This window comes from Lepisosteus oculatus, chromosome 4 (assembly GCF_040954835.1).
Source record: "Lepisosteus oculatus isolate fLepOcu1 chromosome 4, fLepOcu1.hap2, whole genome shotgun sequence".
Classification (NCBI taxonomy): Eukaryota; Metazoa; Chordata; class Actinopteri; order Semionotiformes; family Lepisosteidae; genus Lepisosteus; species Lepisosteus oculatus.
Window position 1 is genome coordinate 4384890 of NC_090699.1, and position 20592 is coordinate 4405481.

General features: G+C 42.5%; 3 protein-coding genes across 6 annotated transcripts in view; 2 read left to right on the forward strand and 1 right to left on the reverse strand.

Annotated features, from left to right (window-relative positions):
- Positions 1 to 20592, forward strand: part of LOC107075989 (butyrophilin subfamily 1 member A1-like) — a 179330-nt gene that overhangs the window by 102936 nt on the left and 55802 nt on the right. The gene's annotated exons all lie outside the window — the stretch shown is intronic.
- Positions 1 to 20592, reverse strand: part of LOC138238068 (butyrophilin subfamily 2 member A2-like) — a 168947-nt gene that overhangs the window by 9181 nt on the left and 139174 nt on the right. The window lies entirely within an intron of this gene.
- LOC138238281 (uncharacterized) lies at positions 1725 to 7720 on the forward strand. Of its 2 annotated transcripts, none has more exons than XM_069188419.1 (2): positions 1725 to 1944; positions 5925 to 7720. In XM_069188419.1, exon 2 carries the CDS (start codon positions 5983 to 5985, stop codon positions 6898 to 6900), a length of 918 nt encoding a protein of 305 aa, XP_069044520.1. In that variant the 5' UTR covers positions 1725 to 1944; positions 5925 to 5982; the 3' UTR covers positions 6901 to 7720. The 2 variants fall into 2 exon arrangements, with proteins under 2 accessions (XP_069044520.1, XP_069044521.1); XM_069188420.1 differs by lacking the exon at positions 1725 to 1944 and adding an exon at positions 4781 to 5739.

The following is a 20592-nucleotide window of genomic DNA, read 5'->3' on the forward strand; positions in this document are numbered from 1 at the left end:
GATAGCCAGGCATAGCTAATTGCATCCCCGTCTGGGAGCTTGTTTCTTATCAAAAGAAAACATCTTAAATCAGCTTGCATGAATTCTTTCTCTGTGGCTGCACCACAGAGATGGAGGGTGTGATGGGCCTCCTTTAGGAGCATACCAACGCTTAATTCTGTCTTATTAACAAGCATTGCCGCTACATAGCTAAGCAGCTAAAAATATCACTTGAGAATATTTTGGAAACATTTTGACATATTTGTTAAAATCCAGGAGAGACCATTGCTTTGTTTTCTTTCACGTAGCCAGATATACAGTATATTCAGTTCACTATGTCTGTGGATATGACTTCATGTGGTTCACGCTTGAGGCACATTTTTGTTCAAGTTTTAAAACTACAGTACACACACTAAGCAACCACTTACTGTAGCTGCTTAGCTACCAATACCGGTCATATACAGTATGTATAATATATTTATATTTTAACATTTATGATGTTCAGAGACGTTATGCTCCTGTTATTTCTATACCCAGTTACCAACAGTTCTCTTTAGTCTTTAGTAGGAGAGAGATTAAATGAAGCAATAATTTCATGAACATCCAATGCATCACAAATACCACCTATCGATCTTCTTTGGCCAATGAATTACACACAATAACACACCACACAACTTTCACTGTATTATAAATAAATACTGCGCATTCTGAGTGGTGTGTCTCACTGCTGTGTTCAGACCCTCCCTATGGTGTCCCATATTCTGAAATACACACTGACGGCATACACACACTTTTTAAACATCATATTGTATTTAAAACCAAAACACTCAAACTGAGGACTTCTAAGTCTGAGATAAGATACTGTACAATTAATAGTAGTCAAAATCTAAAGAATAAAAATGAAGTGACACATGTTGGCTCAGTATTGAGACATGTGAGCTCAGTGTATGGGGGGAGCATTTAGGCAGTAATTACTGCAGCAAGTCTTTTTGGGAAGGTCTCTACTAACTGTGCACACCAGCTTGGTGTCATTTATGTCCATTATTCCTGTTGAATTTGCTCAAGGTGTCTCAAGCTGCTTGAGGATCACTCATGAACAGCACTGTCCAAGTATTTCCAGAGATTCCCAATCGGATTCAAGTCAGGGCTTTGACTGGGCCACTCAAGGAAAATCTCTTTTCTTTTCTTAACCCACGCAGTGTAGTCTGAGCTTGTGCTGCTTTTAAGTAGTTAGCAGACTGGAACATAGCATGATGCTGCCTCCACCCTGCTTGGCTGCAAAGGAACCAGCACACAGCCCCCCTGTCCAGCACCTGTGAGCCCCTTCTGTTCTCAAGCACCCCTCACTTGCAGAGCCCACAGGCCTGTAAACCTGCCTCATCATCACTAGAGACAAGATCTCTCTACTGGAGCCTCTACTGGAGCTCTCACATACTCTCCTTCCAGACTGGACTCTGGACAAATCTCTTTTCTCCCAGGAGGTCTTACTTAGTCAGGAGGAGGCTAATTCTACACACATCTTATCCTGACAGCTCCTTTCCCTCACTCAGGATCTCATTTCCTCACAGGCAGGCAATCAGGAGCTGAACTTCTCCTTTAAGAGAGAGAAGAGCCACATCCTGCAGCCTGTGGACAAGAGGAGCTGGGCTTCAGCTTGATATACCTGTTTCACAGGAAAGTCCCAGAGCTCCTGCGTTCTTGAACACTGATCTGTGCTCCAGCTGCATGATCACAACAACACACCCTGAAGCCACTGCCCAGTTTCCCAGAATCCTCTCCTGTCTCTCTGTGTTACAGCAGGAAGTGAAAGTTAAAATAGTCCATTTCTGCGATAAAGAGGGTGTCGGAAGTAAAGGCAGCAGGTTGCTTTTCAAATCTGATTATAAAGAGACCTCAGACAATCATATACTTCTTCCTGAGCAATAGAAACTGAGCTCAGACCACAATTTTCAGAGTATCCAGCCTGTAAGTATCCTATCATTTTTATACCAGGTAACAGCACAGTGTAACAGGTTAGGCGTTGTCCTGTAGCAGTCAGATAGTACAGCTATTCACATGACAGATTAATTATTAATGTGTATCTGAAGGTGGTTAATATGTTTATAAAATCTAGTTTTCCCTGAATTTTCACTGTATCGATTCTGACAGGTAAACAGTAATTTTCGCAGCTCCTACTGAAGGTTTTTCTTTTACTTTTGTGTTTCCTGGTGTTAAGGGCGTCTCCCTCTCTCTGAAAACTATCTCTCAACAAAAAAACACTCCAGTCTGTATTTAACCGTGTGAACATTCTGTCAGTATAACTCAGGTGACTGTGTGCTGTGTTAGAGTCCAGTTGTATAAGAACTTAATATATTTCTAAACCTTGTAGGTTTCATTCAGTATAACTTGCTTTTGAGAGGGAGAGATCAAGTCAGTATTTAATAAAAACCTGAAGAAGGCTCCACAGCCAAAACATTGTGTTTCTTTTTCTCAGTTCATCATAGAATAAACCTTTACTTGTTCTTTAATTTTTGTTACTGTGAGATCAGCTCCAGCAGTGTGTGAGTGAACAGTCAGGTCAGGACTGAAGCTGCTGTGTGCTGGAGTGACAGTGAGATCAGTCAGGTCCAGCAGTGTGTGAGTGAACAGTCAGGTCAGGACTGAAGCTGCTGTGTGCTGGAGTGACAGTGAGATCAGTCAGATCCAGCAGTGTGTGAGTGAACATTGCTGGACTTACAGTGATACATAATAAGAGACACAATTCCTGGGCTCTTCTCTCACATCTTCTCTCCTAGAAACAGCTGAAGAGACTTTGCACTTATTATAATAATAATAAACTTTAGTTTATAAATCCCTGTCATCTCATCTTCAGGAAACTTATTTTTCCTAATTCCACTTTCCTCTGTCCATTCTGACCACTTACAAGGATCCTTCATAGTTATGGGCCCTTAATTATCATATACAAATTATGTGCACGTTTGCGTTAGGGAAAAGAAAAGTGCTTGTCATGTTTTTAACTTTGTTTTAAATCATGTTTTTAACTTTTTTGTTAAACAGATTAGTTTAAGTCTCAAAGAATGCCAGTGATATTTGGGAAAACATTATTGATGATGTTCTAGTTTGTGCACTGTGGTACAAGGATCAGTTTTTCTTTTAAATTTCACTTTAATTGATGATACTGGGAATTGGAATTTCAATCCAATTCAAGTTTATGTTCCTCAGGAGTAAATTTGTTTTATGACAAACACAAACATAGACAAGGATGTGACATCAGCTGCTACAGAGCAGCACCCTTCAAGTGTAAACCAAGTGTGATTCACTCCCTGTGACATCCTGCCCATTTGCCATGTCCTGTTAATCACAAGGTTATTGAAACACAGAGACACAATCCCTGGGCTCCTCCCTCATATCCTCTCCCCTGGAAATGGCTGGAGAGACTCTGCACTTGTCACTGGCCACTGGGAACACAGATACAGACACAGTCCTTGACTCAGAGTGAGTTCTTTCAATCTGATCAGAGACGTGTTTGCTTGATATTTATATACTGCATACTGTACTGCAGTGAGTAGAGTATTACAGTAGTCAATTAGTTAGAACACAAATGTGTTGATTTAGCTTTTCAGCCAAGTTAGTGATAGCATAGGGTGTAGTCTAGCGATATTTCTGAGGTGAAAAAAAAAGTTTTTGACAATATACTGCACATCTGGGTCGAACGAACACCCCAAGGTTTTTCAATTTAGACTGAAGTTCAAGTACAGAAGCTCAAGTACAAGTCAAACACAAACATGGACAAGGATGCGACAACAGCAACCTTCGAGTGTAAGCCACTCAGAAATCATAATCGTTCTTAAAATTACTGCAGTACAGACCCTAAACCTCAGCTGGCACTGTGTGACAGCTGCAGGCCCAGTCCTGCCCAGGACTGGAGTACAGAACAGCCACACCCTGCTGCGCCCGTCACAGACACTCTCATCCTGGACAAGCTGGGAAAAGCAGTGAAACTGTGAGCAAAAGATTTCTGATTCATTTCTGAATCACCAGTGTGATTCATAAACAACACTGTGAGTGCTGTTCAGCCACATCAAGTTTAAGTTCAATACTTTATTGACATAATATTATTGCTATCACAGACGCATTCATACAGGACAAACCAGGAGAAGCAGCAGAACAAGTTCACTAGTACTTTATTGCTGTGCCAACTCATTGGAATTTAGTGTCATCTAAAGTGGAATTTGGTCTGGTGAGCTCATACAATTAAATACGTACGAAACAAATAAACAACATAAAGCCAATAACAGATCAGATTGGGCCTTGCTTTGGGTGATACTTATGATAGCCTATTTAGAAAAATAAAATTTGTCAATTGGTAACGAGCATTGGAATGCAGATTTTCACTTGGGTGTAAATTTATTTGGTTTTCTATTAAATAGTGGGCATGCTGAAAGCAGTGATTGGATGTCATTTTTGTACATTGAGTCTCTGTGTTGCTTTATGTCCTAAAACAGGCTGCAAAAAGGTCTCTGGGTTTATACCTTTGGGGTCTTGTGAGTCTTGTAGGGAAACTGTCTGGCTCGGATTGACCTGTGACTTCTTCAGATTTCTGAGAATTGCCAGGGAAAGGAAGTCATGAGGGTCATGGGCCATGAGGCAGTGATCAGAGTCTTCCAGTATCAACTGAGCTTCAGCCCCAGGCTGGTGTGGTGCTCCTAGTGATCTCTGGTGACCTCGGAGGATGAGGTCAGATTATTGTTATATTCCTGCGTGGAGTGAAACTCCTTTTCAGCCAGGCTGTGTTTGTAAATCCGAGAAATTTGTGTTAAGAAAGCTCTGGCCGATCAGTACAGAATCAGGGTCCAGGTGTGGCTCTTGCTGATGCTCCTCGGCCTGAGCCTCTACAGTGAGAGAGGTATGGGTGAGCAGGAGGGGAGAAGCAGCCCTCATGCCCCAGCAGTGATGGAAACTCCCCCAGCTGAATCACACTGGCTGAGGCTGCTGCTGCTCTGCTTGCAGTTGTCTGCTCTCCTGTTTGAAAAGCAAAGCAGAAATAACTGTAGCCTGAGCAGAGCAGGAATTCTGCAGTGAGAAGACACCTCCCAGGGGGGAGTTGGAAGTACTGTTTCCCTCCAGTCTTCTGTTTTTCAAGGGTGGTTACTGTTCTCCATGGTGAGAGTTGAGGTGAGAGACGTGCAGCAGGCCAGCTGTGGAGCAGTCTGTAACTGCTGTAGGGCTGCAACTACACCAGCTCTACAATACTCAGACACCATCACAGTGGGTATTAGTTAAATATTAGATAACTGGTAAAGGGTCTAGCAGTGCTGTGTGTAACGAATATGCTCCTGTGTATAATCTCAGGCGCCTGGGCTGAGGGAGGTCTCTTTTAGCTCAGCTGGCAAGTTCCCTGTTGCGTGAAACCGAAGACCTGGGTTTGTGCTCAGGCACTGAGGGATGAACTTTCAGGGCAGGAGCGGCAAGGATTTTATGTGCTATTAATAGTGTGCATGGATGCAGATAATTAGGTGTTTTTACTTACTGTCTCTGTTGCTTTACAGCATGAAAAGGTCTAGAATGAAGACTCCTGGACTGTGTTAGTGGATGTTCATTTTGTTCATGTTGCAGTGTGTTAGTACAGGCCTTAGGGACTGGTAGAGTAAGGGTCAGACACAGACTAGAGGTGGGAGTCCAGGAGTAAGAAGTGCAGAGGCAGCTGTGCTCGCAGGCTGCATCAAGGAGCAGAAGGATTTCCTACATACAGGCATGGAGCACAAAAACTGGAGTTCCCAGGTATTATGTCTGAAAATATATGTTAAAAACTACATAGTTTAAGATCTAAAATTGAAAAGTTCAAATTTTCATTTAGATGGCCTGCTGTAAGGAGTGTTAGATTTCTCATGTTTTGTAACTGCCCAACTGCATTTATCATCAGTTCTTTTTGTCTTAACAAGTTAACTAATTATCTGGCTTGACAGGTGAGAAGAATTCTTCACAGAATCTCCCCCTTCCAGAGAGAAAATAATAGCAGAGAAAATGCAGCACCGCACCAATGAACGGGGGTACTCAGAAAAATGTCTTCAGAAAGCACATCTGAAAATAGATGAATTGAAGACGATTGAATCAAATCAATACATCGACAAATCAAACATCCCTCAGTTCCCTGCACCTGTTGAATTCCACATCTCTAAACTGAGCCATGTGACAGGGATTAGTGGGCTAAAAGGAATTATTCAGGACTGTGGATTTAAACCCCAAAACAACACATCTGGGCTCCTGTATTGGAGTCTTGACATTGACAGCGATGACATTGTTGCAGCTGAGCAGCGATTTCTCAACTCCTGTTTCCCTCAGAGAACTGAAGCCCAGGCTGCACAGCAAAAACCTTTCCTGCACCTGTTCACCACATCTCCTGCCTTTGAGAAGAAATCTCGGTATGGGAACTTCAGATTTACTTTTCCCCTCCAGGAACTTCTTCATGAGTACAGACGTCAGGTCTGTGGTGGGACGGAGCCTGTCCTGAGGGTGTATGAAACTATCCTGTACAAGCAGGAGATTGTCTACTCTGTGGTTGTGCATAGCCCAGAGGTGCACAAGTTTGATGAGTTCCCTCTGCTTGATGATAATGCCCATGGTGTTTGTGCTGTTAAAGAAGGACTTGTGATCTGGCGCCCAGAAGCGATGAGTGAGACCCACAGACATGAGCTGAAGGAATCTAGTGAAAACACATTTTGTGATTCGCAAATGATAGATCATGAATATTATGTTTGGGATCATGTGGTATTTGTCTTTCATTTAAGACCAGGTCAAACATTGTGTTTTACCCCCGAGAGGTTGAGAAATACTCTGACAGCATGTGAAAATGACACAATAAAACTGAGAGGTAATGAGTTTGTAGATTTCAGTTCTGCAGTAGAGAGAGTCAATGAAATAAGAACATCTCCAGTTGAATAAGTGATTTTGTTAGATTATAGAAATTTTTAAAGTAAGTAGGAAAGCTGTAATTAACCAGGCTTATAAAGTTGTTCTTGTTTTAATATTTCAATTACAAGATTGTGAAAAACCAGGTCAAGAATTTGATGATGATATTACAGCTGACCTTCAACTAGAGATCGGTCTTAAGACTCGGTCTTTTGGTAATTGACACAGTAGGATTAATTAGTTTATTAATTGGTGAAGGGTTAGTAAATTAATTTTCACATGGGAGTGACTAGTTCCCAGTGATCTGGTATTTGATGAGCAGGTTTTGGGGTTTCAGCTTAGTCTGTGATACAATAAAAATATATTTTCTCTGTACTGCTTCATTATATTGTGAAATTTAAAATATTTATGCTTTCTGGGATAGTTTTTATGTGGGTTGGGTATGTTACAAAGGTGTATTAAAGGTGTAAAAATCATGTTGAAGGAGGTTGTATTTAATTTGTCAATAATGTCTGTGGGATGGATGGGATAATGAGTTCACTGTCACTATTCTCTGAGCTGTAGAATGAAACAGCATGGGATTTCTGTGCTTTTTCCACAGTATATATAATAGACAAACTTGCATGCTTTGTTCAGATATCATATTTCTAAAAATGTCTTTATTTCTCATTATAACTCTATCCATATAAAAATCTAATATTTGCTTGTTTTTCCATATTATTAAGCTTTGTTCCAATCATTATTTCTAAGCTCTTTCAACAAAATATTGATGATTTGGATAATGGGAGATGTTTAGGAATGTAGAGCATGTAGTTTTGATAATCAAATAAATTATTTCCGGTTGATTTAAAAATGACTTTGTCTTGTGTATTTTGAAGCTGAGATATGAAGTTATTTATAACAGTGCTAAAAACTGAGAAGCTGGAGTTGCTGACAGTGTTACATCTTACAGTCTTTATATTGTATGAGTGTTCACAACAAGCACAGGGCTAATCTCTCCGATCCTGGGGTCGAGCCTGGGTCATGTCACTAGCTGACTGTGACTGGGACACGTACTGTATTGGTTAGGGCTCACACCTGGATAGCAGCGCTGACTGTGACTGGGATTCGTACTGTATAGGTAAGGGCGCTCACCTGGGTAGCAGCGCCGAATGTGTGGCTTTTATGGGGTTTAAATATGGAGCTCACTAGGCTGCTCAAAGTATAATAAAAAAAAACATTGCCCAACTGTGTCCTGTGTTGTCACTCACAATAGCTGGAAAGCTGGTCAACGTCTTCTCTCATATTGACAACTGTAACACTCCACTCACTGGGGTTTCTAAACCCACACTGAGCAAACCTCAGTGTGTCCAGAATTCCACAGCCAGAATTCTATTAGGCTGGGCAAACGATTTTAAAATTTTTAAAAAAATAAATAAATAATGAGATATAATGATGTGTTCCTGCTTAACTTAGACATTGCACGACTTTAAAACATATAAAAACAGGTTTCGAGAGTTAAAAAACACTTTTTATGCGCGAAAAATGGGTGATTTTTCTTCCACGTGATCAGCTCAGAATCTTTGTGTACGCTGTAAGGTTTTTACTTCTTAATTAAACATTTAAAATACACGAATTTCATACAGACAACACACGTTTCGAAGAGAAAAAATCCCATTCTTTTCTCTTCCTGGTGTGTGAAACTGATCAGCAGGTCTTTTTTTCCCAATCAGAGGCTCTGAAAATAGCGTACCGCCCACTGCGCTCCGTCAGAGAGGGGCGCGGCACTGAGAGAGGGAGGAGGAGCGGAGCTCAGCAGTACAGAACGAACGTTCTACTGCCTGGAGTGCTTATGGCAGCGATCGCGTCTGCATTTATAACTTAGTTTTTAAAATTAATCAAGCAATATGAACCATCTCTTTTTACTTTTAAGTCACTTAATTATCATTAAGCACAGCTTTCTCACCACTTAGACTACTTTTTGATACCATCCTTAGATAAAGCAGAAACTTCTTGTTCTGTCTAATGACATTACAAGTGGAAAGATAACAGATTTTAATCGTCTTTAATTTTGTTACGTTATACATTTTAGAAACGTTTCATCCATACAAACACCACAAAACTATTCTCGATTGTATTTCTGAATGGTATGTTACACTTAGTTCACTGTTTTAAATACATCTAATTAAGAAAGTTAGGTGTTAGCATAAACTATTAGTAATCAATAATATTGAATTTAGCACTGTAATAAGTTGTTGCACTTTCCCCCGCATCTTGTAAAAATATATTTTCATTGTTCAAATTTACATTAAATCTGACTATCATATTATAAGTTAAATACAAAACTAAAGAAAAAATAGGGTTAAATATAATTCAAAATATTTTGCTAACAATGTTAACTGTTTATAAATAATAAATTGTATTAACTAAAGAGTAGGATGGCACAGTTGTTAGTATGCTTTTTGTTTTGTTTCTTTTTCATAAATACAACAGTAGTACCTGATGTCTCAGTGGCTTTCAAAATTAAATTTTGCATGCAAACCTGTGAACTAGAAAGATAACCAAGATATCCATCCATTTATAATGGTGGCAAAGTGGTTAGCATTGCTATCTTGCAGCACTGGGGTCCTAGGTTCAATTCCTGCCATCCTGTGTGTGTGGGGTTTGCATGTTCTCTCTGGGTTACATGGTTTTTCTCCATATGTGTGATATGAGTCCCTCTCGCACTCCAAAACATACTGGTAAGTTAATTGGTTTATGGGAAACCTGGCCCTGGTGTGTGTGTGTTTGTGTCTGTCTGTCCTGTGATGGACTGGCGCTATGTCCAGGGTGTATTCTGCCTTGTGTCCGTCGCTTACTGGGATAGGCTCCAAATCCTCTGTACTGGATAAAGAGATTAGAAATGGATGGAAGTAAAGGCACTGTGTGGATGGAACTATACACAGTGTTAGAAACCCACTATGAAAGTGCAGCATCTCACTGAGAATAAAATATTTTATAGTGCTGGCTTAAGGAAACAGCCTTTCCACCTCTCTTGCACAGCAGTATCCATACCTAGTTATTTAAACAAATTGCCTCTAATTATAAACATTTTAATATGCTGGCTCTGTGGATCCGCATCAGCTATGTTTGCCCATTCCTTCAATTCATGTGCATCCAACACACAGTTCAATGCTAGCAACTACACAAAATCTAAAATACAATCCTCATTTCAGTATCTATGTAAACATACAGTCTGTTAACTTCATCATCTTCATCAAAAGTATGCCTAACCTCATTAGGAAGTGTTCTTGTTATCAGTGTATTCCTCAGCTATCCCAAAATTATCTTCTTACCAACATCTCTAGTTTTTTATCCTGCAATAACTCAGCCAACACTTAAATCTCCAAAAGCTGCTTGTGTTCATTTCTTTAAATCACAAATATCATGTGTAAATACTGTCCATGTAATACTCTGCTTTGTGGAAAATAGTTTATTTTAAAGGGAACTAGAGAAACTAAGAACTAGAGAAATCAAGAAAGGCTTTTTTTTCTAGAATTAATAAATGCACATCCTGTTCACTGGGGAAATTAAATGAACACTGAGCAATCTTCAATATGTTCAGAATATGACAGCGAGAATCCTATCAGGGATGCATTACACCTGTTTTCAAGTCCTTGCACCGGTTACCTATCAGATTTTGAGTCAACTTCAAAATCCTTATCCTCCTTATATACTGTCCTACAACTGTTATAATTGATCTCCGAATTATTGTACTTGACATGACTTCATTCAGCCTTTCCTGAACGTCTATGACAGGCAGAGAGAGTGCTGTTTCTGGTGCGATCTTTTGCAGCTGACATTTCACTGTTTTAAACGAACAAGAAATTAGATTGCTCATAAATCACTTATTCTATATAAACACAGCGTAATTGCCCTCCGAAAATCCTCTTTTTCTTGTTCGTTTTAGAGACCTTGATCGAAACTGATTTTAGATGTCAGAAAGGATTTCTGATCAGCAACTGATCAGCAGGTCTTTTTTTCCCAATCAGAGGCTCTGAAAATAGCGTACCGCCCACTGCGCTCCGTCAGAGAGGGGTGCGGCACCGAGAGAGGGAGGAGGCGCGGAGCGCAGCAGTACAGAACGAACGTTCTACTGCCTGGAGCGCTTATGGCAGCGATCGCGTCTGCATTTATAACTTAGTTTTTTAAATTAATCAAGCAACATGAACCATCTCTTTTTACTTTTAAGTCACTTAATTATCATTAAGCACAGCTTTCTCACCACTTAGACTACTTTTTGATACCATCCTTAGTCAAAGCAGAAACTTCTTGTTCTGTCTAATGACATTACAAGTGGAAAGATGCGTGGTTTTCTCCTTCATGTGCGAAAAGCACCTGGAGCTACAACAGCCACTTCATTATAACAGCAATGGGACAAATTCAGAGACACTGTGTCCCTCTTACTGTTCAGACACAGTGGGGGTACTGCAGCTCACTGTAATAATTTCAGTGAGAAGCAGCACCACATCAGTGTTCAGGCACAGCAGTAAAAGTGCAGCTCAATGCAATAAACTCAGCAGAGGAACTGTAGTCAATGTAATATTTAGAGTGGGAAACAGAACCCCTCTGACTGTGCAGGCACAGGTACATAAGAGATAAGGTACACATTATTTCATTTCCAAGAGCTTTTATCAACGATTAGGATTGTTTTACACTCTTTCTTTTTGGTTGGGGGAACATGTCAGAATCTGAGTCCCGGAAGTCTATTGCGGATATTGATTGCGGCTCAGTTGACACCCCAGCATGGTTTAGTGTTAACATTCACACACCACTTAGACCAGTTTCACAGTCAGCGCTGGATTTTGGTGTCCAGGTCAGCTTTAGGACGAGTGATTCTTTGCTCCTATCTGAAATATTTTTTGACGGAAACTCTCTGGAGCCTGGATGGCAAGGTGCACTGCTCGGTAATTGTTTCGCAAAACTGAGTCGGTCAGATCAAAAGCTGCAACTAAAAATGACAGAATCTAATACATCTGCAAAAGCTTACAGATGCAGCCATTCAAAACAAGTGGGCGATACCGCATTATTTTGCGGTGCGCTTTATGCAGTCTACCGCGAGTTACCATAAATTCTCCTATAGTACCGCAAATAAAATAATAGTATCCGGAATTTCCGCAAGGTGGAGCTAATAAAGCTCAACCTCTCATGTTTGAGCTGTCGCCATCAAAGTCTTTAACGAAGATATTACTAATAGTATTAATAATGAATGACCTTGGACAAGCTGTAAGTGTAAACTCAAAGTATTGCCCTGGTCCACATTCTTTTTTTCATTGACCGTCTTTGTAAAAGTAACACCACAGCATTTCGCAATCACGCATTTGTTTCCAATCATGCAAAGTACAGTAATTTTTGAGAATCGATTCACCATGCCTTTCACATGCTCATAAAAGAGATTGATTTAGGAACATAAACATATTACCGTATGCAAACTGTACTGTATACAGTATGTATATGTATATTTAATGTCTTTACTGTGCCCGTTTAAGTATTGAATATTTATATGGAATTTTACCACTGAAGGGAAATCTTAGTACCTGAGCATAAAAAGAATAGGAGCATACTGCAACGCGTGTGAAGGCCATAAACGATATTAATTTTGGAACATAAACATACAGTATATGGCTGGTCTCGGTCCTTTAAAGAAAACATACACACCAGTATTCCATTTCTCCCTAAACATTTTAAGCATCGAAGTCTTTAACTAACGTGATACCAGAGTCAACAAGCATACTTTTAGAATTTGATTAAAAGGGAATAAAATATGGAATCGCGTATCTAAGAAATTAATAACGATATAATTATATTCATATACCGCAACACAAGAATAGTACACGCTGTACATTGTCTGTTGATAATGTTTCTGTAGGGCTTTTTCAGCACTCTATACATGACCTTGCTGGTGGTGCTGTGGGTTAGGTTCCTAACTCCGACGTCACACGCTCTGTGTTTGAATCCTGCTGGAGCCATTACTTTTTTTTTAACAAACATTTCTTTGAAAAAATAAAACGTTTCCCTGGCTCAGAGATTAAATAAAACTCGCACCAAACAAATTGACATTTCTAAATATCACAACATGATCGAATTTAAGTCATTTTAATAACAATGAATAGTCACCTAGGCGTTACAATATAAACATTTATATTGATTTAAATCGCGTTTAAATCACCTTTATTTAAAACCCATAAATAAAGCTGATACTGTTTAGACTTTTAATTATTTTAAACTGTATTACAGCAGCACAATGCACAATGCAACGTAAATCGCTATCTTTGTCTTCTGCGTATTAACGTTCACCTCTCTGTCCAACAAATTAACAATAGTAATAATAATGAACTTTATCGTATATGGTGCCTTTAAAGCTGGCTCCTCAAAGCGCTTTACAGGATAAAGACAATAACAACAATACTGTTAGGCTGGGCAAACGATTTTTTTTAAAGAAATACAAAATGAGATATAATGATGTGTCCGGCTTAGACATTAACAAAGAGCATAACACGTGGGCGGCCAGCGGGAGTGCTGGCTGTGACGAATTAAACCGGTTTCACAGCTATTTTCGTAGAAGTAGAAGAGGGTGAGATTTCCAGCAAAAGACACCTCCCCCCTCCAAAACCAAGGAAGTACAGTACTTACTAGTTAAGAAAGCTAGGCTCCTCAATGAAATCGCTTTAACATGCTAATGCGTTGGTGTAACAGTCCGGGCGTGGCAAGCTTCTAATGTCAACTCGACTACGGCGAAAGGAACCCGTCTTTCATTGGAAGACAATGAACATATTCTAGCCCTAAATTAATTAATAGCAAACATGGTTTACATAAAATACATTTTTCCAAGAAAGTTTAGCCTTTGTCACTAATGAAACCACTAAATAAAGACATAAATAAAGAAATCTTAAGATTTTTAAAATACATGACTTTGCTAAAATTTATTTAAAAATAAAAACGATTACAAACGCCAGCAGAGAGAGAGAACAGGGGAGGGATGCTGGGTTTGCATAAGGGGCGGGGCTATGGAAATGAGGTCTATTTGGGAATGTGGAGTTACATATTCTGGCAGTTTGTGAATTATCGTTGTTGAGTATGGAGTGTTGAGGCAAAATGCAATTTAGCGCTTTCTGGCAAGAGGAGACCCCCAAATTAATAATGTAACATGCTAGTGTTTGTGCATGAACATAGTTACTGTATACTGTTATTTCTTTAGATACACAATTCCATGTTTTTTTAATCCCTGGCGGGACCAGGAGTCCATAAGAATCGAGTAATAGGTTTCATTGCGCTTTGACAGATCATCATTGTTGATTTAAAGGTTGACAGTAAATTTTTATATTGTAATGCATACTGTACAGCCTCTTTTTCTCTATAAAAATCTAAAAGATATTAGATATTAAGAGAGAGCGTCTGCATTTATAACTTAGTTTTTAAAATTAGTCAAGCAATATGAAGCATCTCCTTTTACTTTTAAGTCCCTTAATTATCATTGAGCACAGCTTTCTCACCACTTAGATTACTTTTTGATACCATCCTTACACAAAGCAGAAACTTCTTGTATTTTCCGATGACATACAGTACAAGTGGAAAGATTACATATTTTAATCGTATTTAATTTTGTTACGTTATACGTTTTAGGAACGTTTCATCTATACACCACAAAACTATTCTCGATTGTATTTCTGAATGTTATGTTACACCTACAGTAGTTCACTGTTTTAAATACATCTAATTAAGAAAGTTAGGTGTAAGCACTTCAGATCTTTTTTTCTGAACCAGGGAAAATCTGATCATGTTTCTCTATAACAATAATAAAAAAACTTTATTTTACATATCACCTTTAAAAGTGGCATCTCAAAGCAATACAGTAGATGTAAACCACAGATTACAAAGTAAATACCCAGACAAATGCAAACGCTTTTTTAATCAAATGCTTTTATTCATTCAGCAGAGAGAGAGCGTAAAACCTGGGTGTAACAGCTGTTCCTTTTTCTTATCACTCGCTCTCTGGATACATGTCTGACCTCTCCTGTTCTTTGTTTTCCTAATTTGCTGATTATGCCTGCTGCGATCCACTCCTGCCCTCACACCTAAAGAAGACTATTTTAAATTTCTTTGCACGGTCCATTGTGCAATTAACCCTTGTATGTGCTGACCTTAAGGTGATATCACATAAAGGTGATATGTAAAATAATGTTTTTTATTATTGTTAAAGAGAAACATGATCAGATTTTCCCCGGTTCAGAAAAAAGATCTAAAGTATACTAGTTTGTCACTTGTATACTTTTAATACAGTCTTTGCTGTGCTCTTGAGGATCCTTGTGATATTTCGAGCTCTGGTTGAATGATAAGTGTCGCAGTTCAAATAATTTTCGTATTTAGAAATTATGAAACGCTCTGTTAAAAGCAAGGGAGTTTTTATGTCCGTTAGAGTAAAAGAAAATGCCTGACAAAGTAGGTCTTGGACAGATTCCAAGTGCATTTTTGCAATTTACGTTGCATTGTGCATTGTGCTGCTGTAATACAGTTTAAAATAATTAAAAGTCTAAACAGTATCAGCTTTATTTATGGGTTGCAATTTAAAAAAAGTCAAAAACCGCACTCAAAATGCAATTTAGAGCTTTCTGGCAAGAGGAGACACCCAAATTAATAATGTAACATGCCACTCTTTGTTCATGAACAAGGTTATACTGCTATTTCCTTAGATACACAATGCCTGTCTGTCCAGGCTGTGCTCTCTCGCTCACCCTCTCTGTTAGGAATCCCTGGTGGGAAGATACAAGGATCCTGTGCAGACGCAGGCACGGGTAATAGATGAGGCAGGCGAACAAATCAAAACGAGAGGCAAGGTCGTGGTCAAAAGGCGTAAGGCAAATAGTAATCCAGGAAGATCTCCGGTAGCAAACAGTCCAAGGCGAGAGGCGAGGTGCAAAGTCGAAAAGGCAGAAGGGGAATCCAAAATCCAGAATAAACGAGATATGGGGAAAAACGCCAGGTAGAGCTCTCAAGGAGTAGACTCAATACCGAGCAGCGGGGAGCAGGTGAAGATGGTATAAATAGCAGTGCGCACCGCACGGTGAGTATGCGCAGGTGGTTTAACTCATGCGGCGGCGTTTGTTAATAATCACCCGCTGCTGGTGCTGATTAGCTCGCTTACGAGTTGGTCTTGACTGCCTGGTGGTCGTGACAGTACCCCCCCCTTCACGGGCGGCTCCCGACGCCCGAGACGGCCGATCGGGATAGTCCCTGTGGAAGTGTCCGATTAGCGTAGGGTCCAAAATATCCTTCTCCGGAACCCACGATCTTTCTTCAGGGCCATAACCCTCCCAGTCAACCAGATACTGAAGGGTACCGCGGTTCCATCTAGAGTCGAGGATCTTGTGGACTGTATATGCCTGGTGCCCCAGAATGCGACGCGGGGGTGGCGGGAGCCGCAAGAGATGAGCAGTAGAAGGGTTTCAGGAGGGAGACGTGGAAAGACGGGTGGATTTTAAAGGTGGGGGGAAGTGCAAGACGGAAGGTAACTGGGGTGATCCGGGAGAGTATCCTGAAGGGGCCGATATACCTAGGCCCGAGCTTCTTGGAAGACAGGTGTAGAGGTAGGTTCCTTGTTGATAGCCAAACAAATTGTCCTCTGCGAAAACGGGGGGCTGGTCTGCGGTGTCGGTTTGCGAATTTGGCCTGGCGCTGGGTTGACTTGGTGAGAGCTGTCCTCACCATTCTCCAGGTCCTGCGCAGCTTGGAAATATATTGACGCACCGACGGCACAGCCGTGTCCGGAGGGATGACAGGAATGAGAGTGGGTTGATAACCTAGTGAGCAGAGGAAGGGAGAGAGACCTGTGGAGGAGGAGGTAAGAGAATTATGGGCATACTCTGCCCAGGGAATTAGCGATGACCAGTCATCCTGCTAGTTGGAGGTGAAGGCTCTCAAAAAGGTAAGGAGGCTTTGGTTGGTCCGTTCCACCTGACCATTGGCCTCAGGATGATAACCCGAAGTCAGAGATACATGGGTCCCTAAAGCTTGGCAGAACGCCTTCCAAAAGGCCGAGACAAATTGAGGTCCCCTGTCTGAGACCACATCGTCGGGCAACCCATGTATCCTAACGACCTGTTGCACAAACAGTGACGCCATTTCCTGGGCTGTGGGCAATGCTGGGAGGGGGACAAAATGGGCTGCCTTGGAAAAACGATCAGATATCACCAAGATTACCGTATGACCTTGACTGCTAGGAAGGTCCGTAATGAAGTCCACAGCTATGTGGGACCAAGGGCGGTGTGGGATCGGAAGAGGGTGAAGGAGACCGGTCTTCTTGGCACGCGGAGTCTTGATCCTGGCACAGACCGGGCAAGCTCGGATGTACTCTGCAGCATCTGATCGCATGGAAGGCCACCAGAAATCCCTGGTGAGTAGGTCCAGAGTGCGTCTGCACCCGGGATGGCCTGCAAACCGGGAGTCATGCCCCCATTGCAGGACAGCAGAACGCAAGTTGTCCGGTACAAAAAGCTTATCTGGGGGGCAGCACACAGGAACTGTAGTTCCGTTGAGGGCACGTCTGATCTGATCCTCAATAGAGCAGTGGATTCTGTTAGATGAAATGATTGGTTCCGGTGTGTAGTCCGGATCCGGGGGATCATGGAGCCGAGAGAGAGCATCAGCCCTCCCATTCTTAGAGCCAGGCGTATAGGTGATAACAAAATTAAAGCGAGAAAAGAAAAGTGACCAACGGGCCTGACGAGAATTGAGGCGTTTGGCCGACTGAATGTAGGCCAGGTTCTTATGGTCCGTGATAATGACAAAGGGGTGATGAGCCCCCTCCAACCAGTGTCTCCATTCCTCCAGGGCCAGCTTGATAGCTAGGAGTTCACGATTACCGACATCATAATTAACCTCGGCGAGGGAGAGCTTCCTCGAAAAGAAGGCACAAGGGTGAGGAGTGTGCTTATCACCGTGGCGCTGGGAGAGGACTGCCCCAACCCAATAGGCTGAGGCATCAACCTCCACAATGAATGGCTGAGAGGGATCCGGGTGTCGTAGAAGTGGTGCCGAACTGAAGAGTTGTTTTAAGCGTAAAAACGCCTGGTTAGCCTCCGGGTACCATTTACCCAAGCCTGGTCGATTGCGGGTTAGTGCGATGATAGGCGCCACGACGGAGCTAAAGTTCCGGATGAAACGTCTATAAAAGTTGGCAAAACCTAGAAAACGTTGAATTTGCTTTAAGTTACGAGGGGCTGGCCAGTCATTGATGGCCGCCACCTTAGCAGAGTCCATCTCTGCACCAAGGGGGGAAATGATGTAACCCAGAAAGTGAATCTTAGAGGCATGAAAAACGCACTTCTCAAGCTTGGCGTAGAGTTTGTTGTCAATGAATCTAGGACCTCCTGGACGTGGTGGACATGATCCCTAGGGTTGGCAGAAAAGATGAGGATATCATCCAGGTAAACCAAAACAAAAATTCCCAATAATGTCCCTAAAGATGTCATTCATGAATGACTGGAAGACCGCCGGGGTCTAACAAGACCAAAAGGCATCACCTGATATTCATAATGTCCATGGGTGGTCATAAAGGCCGTCTTCCACTCGTCCCCTTCACGTATCCTGATTAGGTTGTAAGCTCCCCGTAGATCTAATTTCGAGAAGATGGAGGCTCCCCGTACGGACTCCAAAGCGGCTGGAATTAAAGGCAGGGGGTAACGATGTTTGACCGTAATGGAGTTCAGTCCTCTGTAATCAATACACGGCCGCAAGGAGCCGTCCTTCTTCCCAATAAAGAAAAAACCCGCACAGGCCGGAGAAGAGGAGGGACGAATGAATCCTGACTCCAGAGCCTCCTTAATATAATCTTGTAAAGCCTGGTTCTCTGCCTGAGTGAGAGGGTAGATCCGTCCTTTGGGTGGAAGGGTTCCAGGGAGCAACTCTATAGCACAGTCACAGGTACGGTGAGGTGGAAGCGAAAGAGCCTTCCGCTTATCAAAGGCCTGTTTCAGATGCCTGTATTGGGGTGGGATGGTAGAGTGCTCCTCCAGAGGGGTTACTGCAGCAGCAACCTTAACCGGCTGACGACAACAGTTGACATGACAGGAGTGGCTCCAGGCAATGAGCTCGTTCTTGTCCCAGGAGATGTGGGGATCGTGCTTCTTGAGCCAGGGAAGACCCAGGATTACCGGGTAGGCAGGCGAGTCCAGGAGAAGGAGTGAGATTTCCTCAACATGAGTAGCACCAACTGTTAGAGAGAGAGGGACGGTCTGCCATGTTATCCGTCCAGGTGCAATCGGGGATCCATCCAGAGCTTGAATACAGATCGGGGGTGAGACTGGAGCCAGGGGAATATCCCACTTCTTAGCAAAAGTGACGTCTATAAAGTTCCCCGCTGCCCCCGAGTCAACAAAAACCAGAAGGGGAAGTTGTACGTCAGCCCAAGAAATTTCAGCTGGGAATAAAGGGCCTGACGAGGTTTGAGAAAAAACAGTACTACTGACTCTAACAGTAGGCTGCGGAAGGGTTCGAGAGGGATAAGGGGGTCTCAAGGGACAAGCAGAGAGAAGGTGATCAGGTGCAGAGCAATAGAGACACAGTCCCTCCCGACGGCGCCTTTCCTTTTCCTCCGAGGAAAGGGGTGCATGATGCCGAGTGGGCACCGTGGGAGTAGTACCTTCAGGACGGCCAGGACTGCTTCCATCATGACACTCTGCTCTCCGCAGCCGAATGCGGGTGTCCAGTTCAACCAGCTGAGCGATTGCCGATTCGAGAGAGCGGTTGTGAAGTGGCGAGAGCACCAGGTGGTCCTTTAGATCTTCAGAGAGACCCTTATAAAAAAGGCAAATCAGAGCTTCAGGGTTCCAGTCAGACTCCGTGGCGAGGGCTTGGAAGTCAGCCACATAATCATTCAGAGATCCATCACCCTGACGAAGCGAGGCGAGCCGGAGATGAGTCAGGTCCGGGTTGACTGGAGAAAAACGTGCCTGGAGCTGGTCAGCAAAAAGCTTGAAATCAGCAAACTGAAAGTCTCCCCTAGCAAGCAACACAGCTGCCCAGTCCAGAGCCTTGCCAGTGAGCAAGGAAAGGGCGAAACTGATCTGCTCCCGGGGAGAAAAAAAATGCTCAGGATGCAACTGGAAAGTCAAGGAGCATTGCGCAATAAAACCCCTACAGCCCGAGGGGTTGCCGTCATATCTTTCCGGGAGAACAAACGGTGAGGCTACGGGAGAGGTGGGCGGGGTTACAGGGATTGGAGCAGTGGTCTGTGCTGGAGGCGAAGGGACAGGTGAAGGCGGAAGGTTAGCGACGTGATTGGAGAGAATGTGAAGCGAAGATTGAAGCTGGGTGAGAGCTTGGGAATGGCGATTGAAAAGTGAGCAAAAAGTTTGTGCGTCCGCGGGATCCATCTTTTGGCTCGGTATTCTGTTAGGTATCCCTGGTAGGAAGATACACGGATCCTGTGCAGACGCAGGCACGGGTGATAGATGAGGCAGGCGAACAAACCAAAACGAGAGGCAAGGTCGTAGTCAAAAGGCGAAAGGCAAGTCGTAATCCAGGAAGTTCTCCGGTAGCAGACAGTCCGAGGCGAGAGGCGAGGTGCAAAGTCGAAAAGGCAGAAGGGGAATCCAAAATCCAGAATAAACGTGGTACGGGGAAAAGCGCCAGGTAGAGCTCTCAAGGAGTAGACTCAATACCGTGCAGCGGGAAGCAGGTGAAGATGGTAGAAATAGCAGTGCGCACCAC